The sequence below is a fragment of the Panicum virgatum genome, chromosome 1N, assembly GCF_016808335.1.
Source record: "Panicum virgatum strain AP13 chromosome 1N, P.virgatum_v5, whole genome shotgun sequence".
Taxonomy (NCBI): domain Eukaryota; kingdom Viridiplantae; phylum Streptophyta; class Magnoliopsida; order Poales; family Poaceae; genus Panicum; species Panicum virgatum.
The window spans coordinates 61,845,837-61,862,292 of record NC_053145.1 but is presented as its reverse complement, the minus strand read 5'-3'; the positions used below and the strand labels follow the sequence as shown (position 1 = coordinate 61,862,292).

At 49.4% G+C, this 16,456-nt stretch overlaps 1 protein-coding gene and 1 pseudogene across 1 annotated transcript; both read left to right on the top strand.

Moving 5' to 3' along the window:
- Window positions 1–4,358: 4,358 nt before the first annotated feature.
- On the top strand, window positions 4,359–6,253 carry LOC120657302 (annotated as a pseudogene).
- Window positions 6,254–14,466: 8,213 nt separating this feature from the next.
- Window positions 14,467–16,310, top strand: LOC120657298 (7-deoxyloganetin glucosyltransferase-like). Its single transcript, XM_039935594.1, has 2 exons — window positions 14,467–15,085; window positions 15,183–16,310. The coding sequence occupies exons 1-2, from the start codon at window positions 14,581–14,583 to the stop codon at window positions 16,136–16,138; spliced, it is 1,461 nt and encodes a 486-aa protein (XP_039791528.1). The 5' UTR covers window positions 14,467–14,580; the 3' UTR covers window positions 16,139–16,310.
- Window positions 16,311–16,456: the final 146 nt, after the last annotated feature.

Genomic DNA, 16,456 nt, shown 5'->3' with positions numbered 1-16,456 from the left:
TTTATGTGTAAATAATTAAGGGGGGATGTGGATGATCAATCTCATTCTCATCCGGCAAGGCGGCATAGCCGGAGGTCTCTGTCCGCCTGCTGCGCGCGTTGCTGTTTCTCTTTCACTCTGTTCGGCAGCCAGCTCCAGCTCCAGTCAGCCCAACAGTATTTTTCTTTCACACCATTCCAGTTCCAGCCTCCAGCTCCAGCCTGCAGAAGGCAGTGTTTGTCTGGAGCACTAATGTTCCATCGCTCGATTCTTTTTCAACGTGGACAGATCTCGTTTGTCTGGCTGATGGCAGCAACTTGGATTGGATTGGATTGTATGGACCATCAAGCAGAAGCGCCCGCCGCGTGGTGATTGGCTGGGCGCGAGTGCAACACTACATAAAAAGAGTCTTTAGGGCGGGTAAAAAACTATTTTTAAAAATAGATACCGCATCTGTTGTTGTTTCCGCAGTTAGAAATAGTTGTTTGCACCTGTCTCTAAATATCACCCCATCACCCGCCGCTAATAATAGATTAAAAAAATAAAAAAAAAAGTGCTGCCGCAGCTGCCGCGCCCGCCGCGTCCCGCCGCCCGCGCCCGCTCCTGAGGGCCACACGAGGCCGCTGGCAGGAGGCCGGCCAACCACGACCGAGCTGGGCGACGGAGAGGTCGATGCAATCCAAACTGGAAGCAGACAGAGCCGAACCAGCTTAAATAGTCGATTTTATAGCCGATTTTTGAGAAGTTAGTAACTTCGGTTCGAATTTTTTGCGCGAAGCGAGAACGAAAGCGCGGGAGAGTTATTTAGCAAATGTGTTTTACTTAACGTGCAGAGTAGATTTTAACCATTCTCCCGGACCGGGTCGTTACAGGGGTATCAGAGCCAAACTCTCGCGGTTTCACGCCACATACGGGCAGGAGTGCGCGTACATGAGCATGTGCGCGCGTGGGAACACGGATGCCACCGGCATGTGGACGGACACACATGGGCTGCTGGCAGTGAACCTACGGACGTGGCACATGGGATCGTTACCACTAGACGTATGAAACGTGTGGACAAGAGAGGAGATCCTGCTCGTTTGTCCCGTATGGGTAAGTTGGTTCGACGGGGATGTCGAATCCTAACGGGGAAAGATTGTCACGGCCCACAGGCCGACTGGGCCGCGCGGGGGTACTGTAGTGCGAGCTACTGTAGCACCGCGGCTCAGCTCCTTAGTCCCAAACTGGAAGCAGAGAGAAGCCGAACCATGTTAAATAGCCGGTCTCTGGGAAACTAGTAACTCCGGTTCGAATTTTTTGCGCGAAGCGAGGACGAAAGCACAAAAAAGTTATTTAGCAAGTGTGTTTTACTTAACGTGCAGAGTAGATATTAACCGTTTTCCCGGGCCGGGTCGTTCCACCAATCCCCGGCCCCCTCCACCACATTCCTCGAGCGGTCGCGCTGCACATCACTGTCGCTTCGCTTGGCTCCTTGTATGTACTCTTTGGATCCTCTTCCTTGCCACCTCATGTCTTCCGTTGTTGCTCCAAAAGTCTCGAGGATATGATGCATGCTGCCGTGGGGTTATCAGGTCGACGAGCACGACGCCGTCCCTTACGTCAAGGCTCGCCGTTATGACATACGGCAAGCGATTGCGGCGATCTTCTGGCTGCTGAATTTTGGGGTCAAACAAAGCTCAAAGACGCTGAGAGGCTAGGCCGGTCGACGACGTGATCATGGTCATGTTTAGATCACACCCTATAAATTTCGTAAATGCAAAAAAAAAAAATATCACATCGAATATTTCGACATATGCATGGAGTACTAAATAAAGTTTATTTACAAAACTTTTTGCATGGATGAGCTGTAAATCGCGAGACGAATCTAATGAGTCTAATTAATCCATGATTTGCAACAGTGATGTTACAGTAACCATCCGCTAATTATTGATTAATTATGGATTAATTAGCATTATTAGATTCATCTCGTGATTTACAACCCATCTGTGCAAAAAAAATTTATAAATAGATTTTATTTAGTATTTCAAATTAACAAGATTCCAATGCAAAAAATTTTGCACGTGGAACTAAACGCGGCCAATATATATTTTAGCTCTCTCCATTAGACCAGTCTACATAAAGTTATGGTGTGAAGTCAACGGGAAAAGTTTTCAAAAAAAAAGTCAACGGGAAGAAAGGGGAGGGGCCACGCCGGCAGGAGCCAGCCGCCGGGATCGAGCTGGCCGCCTTCCATCTCCATCAGAGGAGGCTTCGGGCACACCAGTCCAATAAACAGGGAGGCATAGCCGCCGTGGGCCCATGCTTCCGTCTTGTTGCGGATAGATAGAACCCAAATATCATTTCGCCAGGATAAGTCGCACACCTCTGCACGTAAGTAAGGCTATCTCCAATTTTCCCCTCTCTAACTCTCTCCAAACATACTATTTATTATATTTTACTACCTCTCTCCAAAAAATTCCTCCCCTATAACTATTTCTCTCCAACCATTCCCCTATATCTATTCCCTCGATATACTATCACTCATTAACTAACTATTTATTTATCGTTTTTGAATTTAAAAAATCATACAGTATTTGTACTGTCATAATACACATTATCATCATGTTACGGGGCTCAAACATGATTAATATCGTGAAAAACAGTGTAATTAGAATATAGGGGGAGTTGAAACTCACCCTATATATGAGGGGAGTTTCAACTCCCCCGTATATAGGGGGAGCTTTGAGGAGTGGGGGACGGTTCCCAAGAAATCGTTGGAGCAAGCCTAACGGTTACAAGAGGTGTGCACATCTAGGTCCTATTTAGATGCACTCAAAATTTCTAAATTTTACAAAATCTTCATCACATCGAATTTTTGAACGCATGCATGAAGTATTAAATGTAGCTAATAAAATAACTAATTACACAGTTTGACTATAATTTGCGAGACGAATCTTTTGAGTCTAGTTAACCCATGACGGGACAATAATTACCAAATACAAACGAAAGTACTACAATATTTTACGCCCAAAAGTTTTCGCATCTAAACAAGACCTAGATCTCTGAGCTTGGCCGGTGGGGTGGGGGTGTGAGGAATTTGTTGTCTTCATCTCTCTAAGACGATGGCTTGGACTTTTGGAAGAAGAAAGATATGTCACACGCGATTATTGAGCTGATGGAACCTGTAATCTTCTCTAGTTAGGCGCTAATGTAGCCGTGCCAAAAAATCAGCAGTCACAACATGCTAGACGAGATTATCAGAAATTCCTAGTTGTATACAACATGTTGTGCTTCTAGATTGTAATGTGATCTAATTAAACTTAATGATCAATCTTTTTTCCTCGCAAAAAAAAGCACAAACTAATCCTACAGTAGATGATTACTAACTGGCATAGGAAATGTCGAAATCAAATTTTGTTTGCAACATTAGATTTCTTATGATGAAATATTTAAATTAAGATCCTATATCATTATATTTAAATATTTTTTGAGGTGAAACATTTTTTTGTTGAAGTGGAACAATTTTATTGTGAAGCTGGAACAATTGTTCAAGCTTCACAATAAAATTGTTCATTTAAGCTTCGGGGAACGACTGGCTGGCTGGTGGCTGGTAATTGGTGCTGATTTGTTGCAAGAGAAAAATACTACTGGCTGGCTAGTGGCTAGTGGCTCATGCTGATATGGTGTGAGAGAAAAACGCTGTTAGTTGGCTGGCTGACAAGCCAGAACAAGAGCGATACAAATGCAATGATGCAATTAGAATTTAATTTGGATTGTTAATTTGAAAACTACGGACTTTTTTTACTTCAAAGTTTCTTTACACGGAATCCCATTCATCATGTTGGATTAACGAATCATGGGCGGGAAAGCCGCCAAAGAAAAAGAGAACGGAACCCGTAAAGAAAAGGAAGATTTCTGCGATGCGCGACCTGGATTATTTCTGGACACAAGTGAAAAGGCAAACATTTTTTTCATCGCCATGAAGATGGGCTGGGCCTAAATGGATACAGACAAGGCCCTTGGTTAAATTCTATTGGGCTCCAATTATCTATTGACGAATTCGGTCCAAACCAGCGGGGTTTTTTTTAGGCCGCATACAGAATAACGCCTGTTTTCTCCATCTTGCCGCTTGCATCATCGTGTCAACAACTTTCAGCAAAAGTGCAAAACGACCCTGTCGTGCTGCAAAAGGTTCGCAACACAATGTAACCACACACCGTACCCCAGTGATCCGCATCGGGGCATTAATGATGAATTATCCTAACGAGAAACATGTAAGGAGTACGTAGCGAAAACTTGAGTCGGCACCACCCTACGCCGTGGCCGTGTCACTTTTGGTCTCCGCTAGACCACTATAAGGGACACGTGACCGAACAATAATGAACCATACCATTTCTCACTTATTTTACTCGGAGTGCACAACCCACTTGAGAAACGCCGGCCGCCGTCTACCTCCACAGGCGGACAAACACAACCAGCCATCACCGTCACACACGACCTGCTCTGCCACGGCGCTTTCGGTGTTCAGCGTGGAGGAACAGCACCTCCGGATCATCTGCGCCTGCGCACACTCGCCGCTGGCTCCGAGACGTCGCCGGCCGGCGCAGCTCCAGGCGGCCGGGTGCCGGTGCCGGGACCGGCAACGATGAATCCCGAGGAGGCGGCGCAGCGGTCGCACGCCGTGCTCATCCCGCAGCCGGCGCAGGCCACGTCATGCCGATGCTGCACCTCGCCAAGGCGCTGCACGCCAGGGGGTTCCACATCACCTACGTCAACTCCGAGTACAACCACCGCCGCCTGCTCCGGTCCCGCGGCACGGGGTCGCTCGCCGGCGCCGGCGGCTTCCGCTTCGAGGCCGTGCCGGACGGCCTGCCGCCGTCCGACAACGACGACGTCACGCAGGACATCGCCGCCCTCTGCCTCTCCACCACCGAGCACAGCGCCGCGCCGTTCAGGGACCTGCTGGCGAGGCTGAACGCGACGCCGGGGGCCCCGCCTGTCAGCTGCGTCGTAGCCGACGGCGTGATGAGCTTCGCGCAGAGGGTCGCCGAGGAGATGGGGATCCGGGCCTTGGTCTTCTGGACCACGAGCGCCTGCGGATTCATGGGGTACCTCCACTTTGCCGAGCTCATCAGACGAGGCTACGTGCCACTGAAAGGTACCAACTACCAAGCATCGACATCGATTTTTTGAAGAATCGAATTCGGATCTGAAACCAACAATTCGTCAGGATTAAATAGCCCCATACTGAAGACTGGAATTCGCTGTTTTCTTTTCCTGCACATTGCTAGACGAAAGTGACCTGACAAATGGGTACCTGGACACCGCAATCGACTGGATCACCGGCATGCCGGGCATCCGTCTCAAGGACATCCCCAGCTTCATCAGGACGACAGACCGGGACGACGTGATGCTCAACTTCGACGGCGGCGAGGCGCAGAACGCGCGCAGGACCCGCGGGGTCATCCTCAACACGTACGACGCGATGGAGCAGGGCGTGGTGGACGCGCTGCGCCGAGAGTTCCCGCGCGTGTACACCGTCGGCCCGCTCGCCGCGTTCGCGAACGCCGCGCGGGGAGGCGAGCTGGACGTGATCGGCGGGAACCTCTGGAAGGAGGACACCAGCTGCCTCCGGTGGCTCGATACCCAGCCGCCGGGCTCCGTCGTGTACGTCAACTTCGGCAGCATCACGGTGATGTCCCCCGCTCAGCTCGCCGAGTTCGCGTGGGGCCTGGCGGGCTGCGGCAGGCCGTTCCTGTGGGTCATCAGGCCGGACCTCGTCTCCGGCGAGAACGCCATGCTGCCGGAGGAGTTCGTCACGGACACCAAGGAAAGGGGTGTTCTGGCGAGCTGGTGCCCGCAGGAGCTGGTCCTCTCGCACCCCTCCGTCGGGCTGTTCCTGACGCACTGCGGGTGGAACTCCACGCTGGAGAGCATATGCGCCGGCGTGCCGATGCTCTGCTGGCCCTTCTTCGCCGAGCAGCCGACGAACTGCCGGTACGTGTGCGCCAAGTGGGGGATCGGGATGGAGATCGACAGCGACGTGAGGAGGGAGGAGGTGGCGCGTTTCGTGCGAGAGGCCATGGACGGCGAGAGCGGCAAGGCGATGAGGGTGAAGGCGATGCTGTGGAAGGAGAAAGCTAGAGAAGCGGTGGATCCTCGAGGGAAAACATGGACCGCCTCGTCGAATTCATGCTCGCAGCGAATGATGATGTTCCAACCTGAACTTGCTATAAACAAAATGGGCTGTGATCATCTTATAATTCTGCTAATAAACTTTGTCTTAAGTTTTTTTTTAGCACATCACAAGAGCTTTAATAATCAAGAGGGGTTACAATCGTTCTGGATAGCTTCCTCTAGCCTAGTCGGGAAGCAGTCCGACCAAAAGAACTCAGGATTTGACTCTATGGGCAAGCTTGCACATACATGAGCCGCCACATTGCCTTCCCTGTTTACATGCAGAGTTTGAAACCGCTGAAACCCCTACCTAGCTCTCGGATCTCCTGCCAGAGTCCTGAAATGACGCTGCGACTGCCGTCTTCAGAACGTAGCAGATTTACCAACACCAAGTTATCTACCTCCAGGATAACATTTGCATGTCCTTGCTCTCCAGCTAGCTGCAAGCCATCTCGTGCTGCCAACGCTTCCCCAGTCAGAGCGTCAGGGATATGCGAGTATAAACGAGCTGCTGCTGAAAGAAGGCGACCATCCGAGTCTCTGATCACAACGCCCCCTGCCCCGGTCGCGGAAGATACATGGAAGGCCGAATCAGTGTTCACCTTGATCCAATTCTCCTGCGGTTTGGCCCAGCGGCCCGGCACCCTTGTCGGTTTAACTGCCGGAACTTCAAGGCACTGGAGGTCCTCCACCATGGAAGCCACATGTCTTACTGTCGCACCCGGACTCCAGCGTGTTCTCCCATAACGCCGCGCATTCCGTCCTGTCCAGAGAGACCAAACTCCACAAATGATGAGAGCAGCATCCTTTTGCACACATATATCAGATGCCAACAGGTCTCTAGTCCACGTCGCTGGATGAAGTGGAGGTAACTTACATCCAGTAATTTCCTTCACAGCTTTCCAGAATTGCACCGCATAAGAACATTGCAATGCAATATGGTACAAAGTCTCACCCGGTTCTCTACAGGTTTCGCAATGATCTTCGCAGGCAACATGTCTCCTTTTTAGTTCACCCTTGGTAGGAAGGTAGCCATGTACTGCCCTCCACCAAAACACCCTAACTTTTGGCGGGATTTTCAAACCCCACAGCTTCTTCCACCACCGCGCATCATCTGATGAGCCGGCGCTGCCGGTTGCATATGATTCTGTTGTTTCCTGTTCCTTTTTCAGTGCTCAGTAGCAGGAACGAACAGAATAAACACCCGTTCTTTCAAAAGCCCAAGCATCCATGTCCTCAAGCATCCTGGCCCCCGGCTTGATCTTTAGTATCTCCAGCGCATCTCTATAAATGAAGGAGGAGCGGACCAGCTGCTCATCCCACTCCCTAGTACCCGGTCTAAACAGGTCTTGCACACGTTCAACAGAGACAGACTCCAACCTAATTGTAGGTTTGAAAAAATCCAACCCCACAATCCAGTTATCTGTCCAGATATTAACTGTGTCCCCCGGTCCAATCCGCTTGATCATGCCTAATTTCAGAGCTTCTCTCCCAAATAAAATCGCTTTCCATGTTTCCGAGCATTTCCTCTTCCTGGTTGCTGTCAAAAACTCACCATTCGGGTAGTACTTTCCTTTTATTACCCTTGCACAGAGCGAATCAGGACGAATCATGATTTGAAGTGAAAGATTTGATGTCTTGACTCAACTATGAACAACAGGTGTTAATGTCAATTATCAAAAGAACGAACAAGACGTAGTTGGAAGATGATAAATTCCGCGATGCTGATTTTTCTGTAAAAACAATCTATGGAACGCACCCCGAGTCCTCGACTGGCCTCATCTTGATTGAGGAGGGCGTGGCCATCTGGGTTTCTGGGCTGAAGACGCCAAACCGGCCTGACTGGGTGTTGGTTACGTATCACTTTCGTTGTTATTTGACAACTAATATTTAATTATAAATTAATTAGAGTTAAAAGATTCGTCTCGTTATTTACCGTTGAACTGTGTAATTAGTTTTTTCTAAATTATATTTAATGCTCCATACATGTTTTCGAAGATTCGAGGTGACGGGTACTGTAAAAAAAATTTGGGAACTAAACGGGGATATATATATCCCTTGGGCTACAAACATGGGATGTCTAGAGGAGTGGTTGGGCCGTTTTTAATCCTATTTGGCCTAATAGGGTGAGACTTGCAGCCCCTGATAGTACAGAAGCAGAGCAGTTATCATACATGCATGAAGTCAGTGGCGGACCCAGCAGGGTAGCACGGTAGTCCTAGGACTACCCTAAATTTTGTGTTTCCCTTTAGTACTTATTAATAATTTAACAAACTTTTGTATAAAGCATAGGAAATGATACACATGTAGTTGTTAGGACTACCCAAAATTAAAATCTTGGTTCCGCCACTGCATGAAGTTAGAGATTATGTACATGAATTCATGGAAAAAAGCTTGTAATATGAATACACGTGGATTGCTATAAAAAGATATGCACATGCGCAGATCGTATATACTATATAGATGTTGCACGGTTGGGCGGCTGGCCTAATAATTACCGGTTGATGCATGCTCGACTCCAGCGTTGGGCTTCAGCCTAACCGCGCCCACCAGCTCCCCATCCTAAAACCAGCTCCTCATCCTAAAACCAGCGAGTGTCTTATATGGTTTTTAAAAGAGTAAAGTCCACTTTACAACCTTGAACTTGGCTTGGGCGTCTACTCCACAACCTGAAACAACAAAACCGGACAAAGTACACCCCCGTACTGTGAAAACCACGCAAGAACCAACCCCGCGCCCCCTTCACCCCGGTTTATGTCCACGTGTACATCGGTTTTGACCTGCCCACACTCCAGCGTGGCATACCCGGCCAGGTCAGACAAGTGGGCCCTCTGATGCAGCGCCTTTAAGGAGCGTTTCGCCAACCTTGCCTAGCTTCGCGGATCCACGAACCCGGCGGCGGCGGCGGCGGACACCATAATCCACACCCAACCCTACCTAGCGGCGGCTGCGGCGGCGGACACCCGGCGGCAGGACCGTAATCCCCCTCCTCGAATCTATAGCAATGTCGTCCTCAGGCTCTCAATCTTGGAGCACGGCTCGCTCCATAGGCGGTGGTGAAGACTTCTCTTCCCCAATCCGTTACCGGGAGGGACCTCTGGATTACGAGCCTCCGGTGATGTGCAAGTGCGGAAGAAAGGCTGCTAGATGGATTTCCTGGAGTAATGAGAACCCGGGAAGAAGGTACTTCAAGTGCTTCTCCGCGCGGGCGCGGGTGAGTTGGATCCCTTCTCTTGATTTGAGTTATTGGTTCATAGTATAAGCTTGTGGATTGATGATTGATTTCTGGTGCAATTGATTTTGTGTGTTCAGCATGGTGGATGCGATTTGTGGTTGTGGTATGACCGAGCGGACTATGCATCTCACTTTATCAAGACAGTGATTGTTGATCTTCGAGATGTAGCTAGGTCTTTGAAGAAGGAGAATGGAGAGCTTAAAACTGTGATTGATGATGGCGTGGCTCGGCAGGAGGAGCACAGAGCTGAGGCTAGGCGTCTGCACCATGTTATTGCTGAGAAGGAAGCCAGCAATGATGAACTGAATAAAAGGGTGGAAAAATTAGAGCATGAGAAATATGTGCTGAAGCTTGTAATCTTTGCTTTTGTTGGGCTTGTATTCTGTCTTGTGTGGTGGAAGTGAGTACTATGTAATAATTCTCCTTAAACCAGACCTTGTTATGGTATTCAGTTAAGCCTGGAGCATGGTAAATATGTGCCCAAGTTGTGCTTGTATGCAGTTGAACACACAGAACATAGGGATAATTTGTTGAGCATAAGGGATACTTATAGCAGTTTCCAACACACATAACATAGTTGAGGTACATTGTTCACACACACAAACCATAGTGATAAATTGTGCAAAGTCACTGTCCATAATTGTTCAACTTAGAAAAGGCTACCACACACAAACCACAGTGATACATTCATGTGTTAACACACAAACCACCCTACTTAATATCCTTCTTGCTTGACCCCTTCCTTGATGAGGTAGCTCCTCCTGGAGGTAGCATAAGATACTGCTGAAACTTGGTTGGTGTTGTAGTCTTCCTTTTGCCTGGTTCCTGAGCAGATACCTTTGCATAGGCAGAGCCTGATGAAACCTTGACAGTAACACTAGAACTAGCTTGTGACATGGGCACATGTGCTTTGAGATTCAGTTCAGCTGTGCCTCCTTTTGAAGTAGAGACTCTGGCATGTGCTGTCGTCTTAGTCAATTTAGTATTCTTCTGTGGCATAGTTCCCTGTCCAAAGAAGCATGTGTTAAGATTAGGAACATGTCTTGATAAACTGAATTAAAAGAAACTGAACTAAAGGAACCATGCATTTGACTTTACCTGGCTGGTGGATGTCGAGGCACTCAGATTTGAAGTTCTTTTCCTGCTGCTTGCTACCACATGTGCACTGCTGCAACTCTGTTGGGTGGTGGAGACAACCACCATGGCATTTGGGGCTGCAGCAATTGATGCATTTGTAGATGGACCTTGACCAGTGGGAGGAGCAGATGGATCTTGACCAGTGGGAGGAGCAGATGCACTTACAACTGGAACTGTACCAGATTTGTCATTCCTCTTGGCACATGATGACCTGTTATGTCCAATACCTTTACAAATTCTACATCTAATTGTGGTTCCCACTCTCGACAGCTTGCTAGGTTTGGGTTTCTCAGTGGATTCTCTTCTTCTTTCTTTTTTGGGTCTGCCTGGCATCCTGACATATCCAGGAGCTAATGGCCTCACCCTATCTGAAACTGGCCAATTCTGCATGCCTTCAACCGGAAGGAGAAAGTGACTATAAGTTGCCTTAACTGCATCAACCCTAAAGCAAGGTGCTATGTAATCATCTAGGGAATTTGTCTTCATGAAAATACAACTGATTGCATGAGAACAAGGAAGACCTGATAGTTGCCAGTACCTACATGAACAGGTCCTAGCAACTAGATTCACGGTCCATCTGTTGTCAAAGTGTTCTACCTCATACTTTTCATCACCACTATAAATAGCATGACATGTTCCAGACTGAGTAATAAAGGTGTTCAGTTTCCTCAAAATGTTTGGGCAAATCCGAGTATTCCACCTATCTGTCTTGCTGTGCATCTCTTGGATTCTCACCATGACCTTCTTTCTTATCATCTCCATCATGGTTATGATAGGATAGAATCTGGCCTCCACAATCCATTTATTGAATGACTCACATAGATTGTTATCAACAGAATCACAATTTGAACCTATTTTAAACCATGCCCTACACCAGTGCTGAGGGTTGCTGTTGAGAGCTGCTTGTGCACCTTCTCTTGTGAACTGGCCAAGTCTTGCCCTAGCTCGGTTGAACAACATTTCACATGGTGCCTTGGCGCATTTCCACCATCTCTTCTGCCACTCTTTCTTTTTGAATTTCTTCCTCCAATTTGCATAAACATGTCTTGCACAATTTCTGTGTTCAGCCTCTGGAGCCCACCTCTGAATGGCATTGATTATTCCTTTCTGTTGATCTGATATGAGTACCCATCCATCTCCACCTTGAACCTGAAGGTCCCTAAAAAGTATGTCACAGAACCAATCCCATGAGTCATTGGTCTCCTTTTCAACTACTGCCCATGCAATTGGGTACATTTGATTGTTCCCATCTCTACCCACTGCACATAACAATTCACCCTGTGTAGCACCTTTGAAGAAACACCCATCTAGCCCTACAACTCTCCTACAACCAGCTTGGAACCCTAGCTTGCATGCAGCTAGGCATACATACATTCTCTGAAAAATTGGTTTCTCCTCTTCGGAATCAAGCTTCACAATGACTGTACTCCCTGGGTTACTCCTTAGAAGCTCAAGCTGGTAGTCAAACAACCTCTGGTACTGCCCCTTTGTGGCATCTAGCATCTTCTGCATCACAATTGACTTGGCCCTCTTAATCTTCGAAATGCTGACATCAGCAAACATTTGTTCCTGTATGGTTGCCTTCATGCTTTCAAGCTTCCATGTAGGATTCGCCCTGATCATCTTTTCATATTTCTCAGCAATTCTTCTGGATGTTACCATAGAATTGTCTCTTCTTGGTGGACAGGTATGATCACTGCCTAGGGTTGTTATCTGCCAACTTGATGTATTTGACTTTGTTGATAGCAGACACACCCAAGAACATGTTGGCCACTGACACTTAACCCTCACTCTGTCCCCCTCATCTTTTACAAACTTGATGACCTTCCTCTCAGCAAGTGCAAACTTGATCATGGCCTTCTTAAACTGTTTCTTCCCTGTAAATTTCATACCTAGACTAAACTTGTGTACTGGATCCTTCTTGCTGAATCTAGGAAATTTATTCTCCTTGGTATGCACCGCATCTCCACTGGCCATGTCATCATATGACTCATAACCATCATCACTGCTATTTGAATAAGGTGTCAGGTTACCATCATCAGATAAGTCTTGCATGTCACCAGTTTGTCTACTAGGACCCTCTACAAATACATCATCTAGTTGTGCACGTTCACCAGATTTGACTTTTTTCTTGAACTCTCTAAACTTCTTCAATATCTCCTTTGCTTCCTCATCATCTTCAGATGTACTGATATCCCCAGGCAAGTACTCACTGTCAGAAGATGATTTTTCATCAACTTTGCTTGTTCCTTGCTCCACAATTGATTTGGTCTTCGTAGGATGGATTTGCTTCTGAAATTTTTCTCTGGAATCAGGAGCTTTGACTATCTGTCCACCTACTCCAAGGTCGTTGTCCTCCTCATCATTTTCTTCACCAGACATTCCTCCTACTTCATCTTCACTGTCAGATTCCAAGTCTACCTCATTTTCATAGTCACTTTCCTCATCATGGCTCCCATCTGATCTACTAGGCTGCTCTACATAAACTTCAGCTACACATCCATGATCTGTGCAGTTATTCATGTCCAAGCAGGCATTGTCATCAACTAGGGCTCTTAGTCCATGATGAAGCTCTCTTCCTGGGCTAAGCCAATGCAACAAAGTTCCTTCATTGACATTGCTACAATGATCCTTCAAGTGGCCTACCACCTCTGGAAGTGATACATTGTCTCGGTCAATGTGCGAAATTGCTTCCTTTCCTCCACAATAATGAAGCTTCTTCTCGGCATGAATAAACTCGCCATCGAAATGAAACCTAACAATAAGATATCCCAGCACATCCATGTTGCATTCCCTAAAAAGATGGAAACCGTGCCATAAACAAATGATCCAAAAGCATGTGCCCAATGCTTAAACAAGGGTAAAGCAAACAAATGATTCCTCTGCACGGAGGCGAGGCGATGGCAAGCCAATGAGTAACATACCTAGCTAGCGAGCCAGCTCCGACGACTAGAAGCTTCACCCTTTCGAAATCGGGATCTGGGCAAGGGGATGTGGTCGCCGCAGCCGCAGCCGCCGCCGCCGCCGTTCGTGGCCTAGGGTTCGGGCTCAGTTGGTCGCCGCGTCCGCTCGGTTCGAACAAATGGAACGGCAGCCCACTTGTCTGACCTGGCCGGGTATGCCACGCTGGAGTGTGGGCAGGTCAAAACCGATGTACACGTGGACATAAACCGGGGTGAAGGGGGCGCGGGGTTGGTTCTTGCGTGGTTTTCACAGTACGGGGGTGTACTTTGTCCGGTTTTGTTGTTCCAGGTTGTGGAGTAGACGCCCAAGCCAAGTTCAAGGTTGTAAAGTGGACTTTACTCTTTTTAAAATCTTGTGTGGCGATGTTATTTGCAGGTGTGACAAACCATCGGTTGAAGAAGACAATCAGAGAGTTCTTCGGTGTAGATTTTATTTTCTTTATATCATCTTGTGTCAAATTATCTTTTTATTATACTACCAACTATTTTCCTTGATATGAATCAAATATGAGATACCTTTTTTTATGTCTTCCTAAGAAAACGAAGAAAGAGAAAAGTGTCCATCCTACACGGCACGCCATGACGCCAACGTTAATATCCACCACTACCTGCCAAACTAATCAATCTCTCTCGCTCACTCGTGAATTGCCCAGTGAAGATGATCGGTCATCGTGCACATCTACAACATCGGTTTCTACTCTTCCACCCCAGTAGTATACTGACAGCAGGCTCCATGACCATTGGCAGCTCCAGGATTCCCGCCAGTCGACGCCGGCGCACGGCAAGCCATGGCGCTCCAATCACACGGCCCAGCCCCGTTATAATATACTGTACCAGCCATCGCTGTAAGCATCAGCGACTGCTTCGTCGCGGCTCTCCGAGCGCCGGCCCGGCGCGGCGATTCGTAGAGCCGCATCGATCCCGCCGGCCGTGTGGTCAATCGCGATCGCCTTGGCTAGTTTGCTCTTCCTCTTCTTCCTTCTCTGCGGAGATGCCTCTCCATTTATACAGTGCCAATGTGCCATCACCGCATCTTCCAGGCACGCTCACCATTCGTGGTGGCACACACCGCACACGACGGCGCCGCCCGGAACGAAGAAACCCCATGCGATGGGCTCCAACTCGCGCCCCCACGCGGTGTTCCTCCCGTACCCGGCGCAGGGCCACGTCACGCCGCTGCTGCAGCTCGCCAAGGTGCTGCACGCCAGGGGCTTCTTCATCACCTACGTCCACTCCGAGTACAACCGCCGCCGCCTGCTTCGGTCCCGGGGCGCGAGCGCCCTGGCGGGCCTCGACGACTTCCGGTTCGAGGCCATCCCCGACGGCCTGCCGCCGTCGGGCAACGACGACGTCACGCAGGACATCCCCGCGCTCTGCGACTCCCTGTCCCGGAGCGCCGCCGCGCCGTTCGGGGACCTCCTGGCGAGGCTGAACAGCACGCCCGGCCGGCCGCCGGTCACCTGCGTCGTGCTGGACAACTTCATGAGCTTCGCGCAGAGGGTGGCCAACGGGATGGGCATCCTGGCGCTCGTGTTCTGTACCATGAGCGCGTGTGGCTTCATGGGCTACGTCCAGTTCATGGAGCTCATGGACAGAGGCTACGTGCCACTCAAAGGTAATTAAAGGCCATGTATGAGCACGTTCTTCTTCATCCCCTCATGCATGATTTGGCACCTGTTTTCGCATGTGTGTCCATGTTGGGCACGTCGCAGATGAGAGCTACCTGACCAACGGGTACCTGGACACGGTGCTCGACTGGGTGCCCGGGATGCCGGGCATCCGGCTGCGGGACTTCCCCAGCTTCATCCGCACCACGGACCCGAACGACTTCATGGTCCACTTCGACGGCGGCGAGGCCCAGAACGCGCGCCTCGCGCAGGGGATCATCGTCAACACGTTCGACGAGCTGGAGCAGGACGTCGTCGACGCGCTGCGCCGCATCTTCCCGCGCGTCTACACCGTCGGCCCGCTCGTCACGTCCGTCAAGACCTTGGCCCGCCCCGACGCGGCCGCGATCGGCGGCAACCTCTGGAAGGAGGACGCGAGCTGCCTCCGGTGGCTGGACGCCCGGCGGCCCGGCTCCGTCGTGTACGTCAACTTCGGCAGCATCACGGTCATGACGCCGGCCCAGCTCGCCGAGTTCGCGTGGGGTTTGGCGAGCTGCGGCCGGCCGTTCCTGTGGGTCATCCGGCCGGACCTCGTCACCGGCGAGAAGGCGGCTGAACTGCCGGAGGAGTTCTTCGCCGTGACCAAAGAGAGAGGGCTCTTCCTGAGCTGGTGCCCGCAGGAAGAGGTCCTGTCGCACCCGTCCACCGGGCTGTTCCTGACGCACTCCGGCTGGAACTCGACGCTCGAGAGCATATGCGCCGGCGTGCCGATGATCTGCTGGTCCTTCTTCGCCGAGCAGACGACGAACTGCCGATACGCCTGCGCCAAGTGGGACATTGGGCTGGAGATTGACAACAATGCCACAAGGGAGGAGGTGGCGCGACTCATCAAGGATGCCATGGACGGCGAGAAAGGCAAAGACATGAACGCGAAAGCAACTATGTGGAAAGAGAAGGCCGTGGCGGCAACGGAGGAAGGCGGGACCTCCAAAGTCAACATTGACCGTTTGGTCGGGTTCCTGCTCGAAGGAAGTGTTTCTACAACTACAACTGCAAGCTGATTATCTAAACTGTTGTAATTAATACTCCACAACGTTATTATTGCATTTGTATCATGTAATTTGCTGCGTTTACTTGTAGAAAACATAGCGGCATATGGATATTGTTCATTTCAGATTGGAAGTGCATGTTTGCTTGTCAGTATTTAAGGTAGGCCTGTAGTTTCACCTGTCATACTACAGAACTGCCAATCATTATAGTATTCTTCTATGAACAAAGACAGCAGTAGAATTTGGTGTCTGCCTCACGGTCAAGGATTACAAGTTAGTTCCTCATGAACATCGCGTATTTCATATGACTAACAGCACGGCAGTACTTTG

Bases quoted from the DNA above. Each gene is read 5' to 3' on its own strand.
- LOC120657298 (XM_039935594.1), top strand. From the start codon at position 14,581: ATGGGCTCCAACTCGCGCCCCCACGCGGTGTTCCTCCCGTACCCGGCG. The intron at 15,086-15,182 runs GTAATTAAAGGC...GGCACGTCGCAG, and splicing joins AGGCTACGTGCCACTCAAAG to ATGAGAGCTACCTGACCAAC.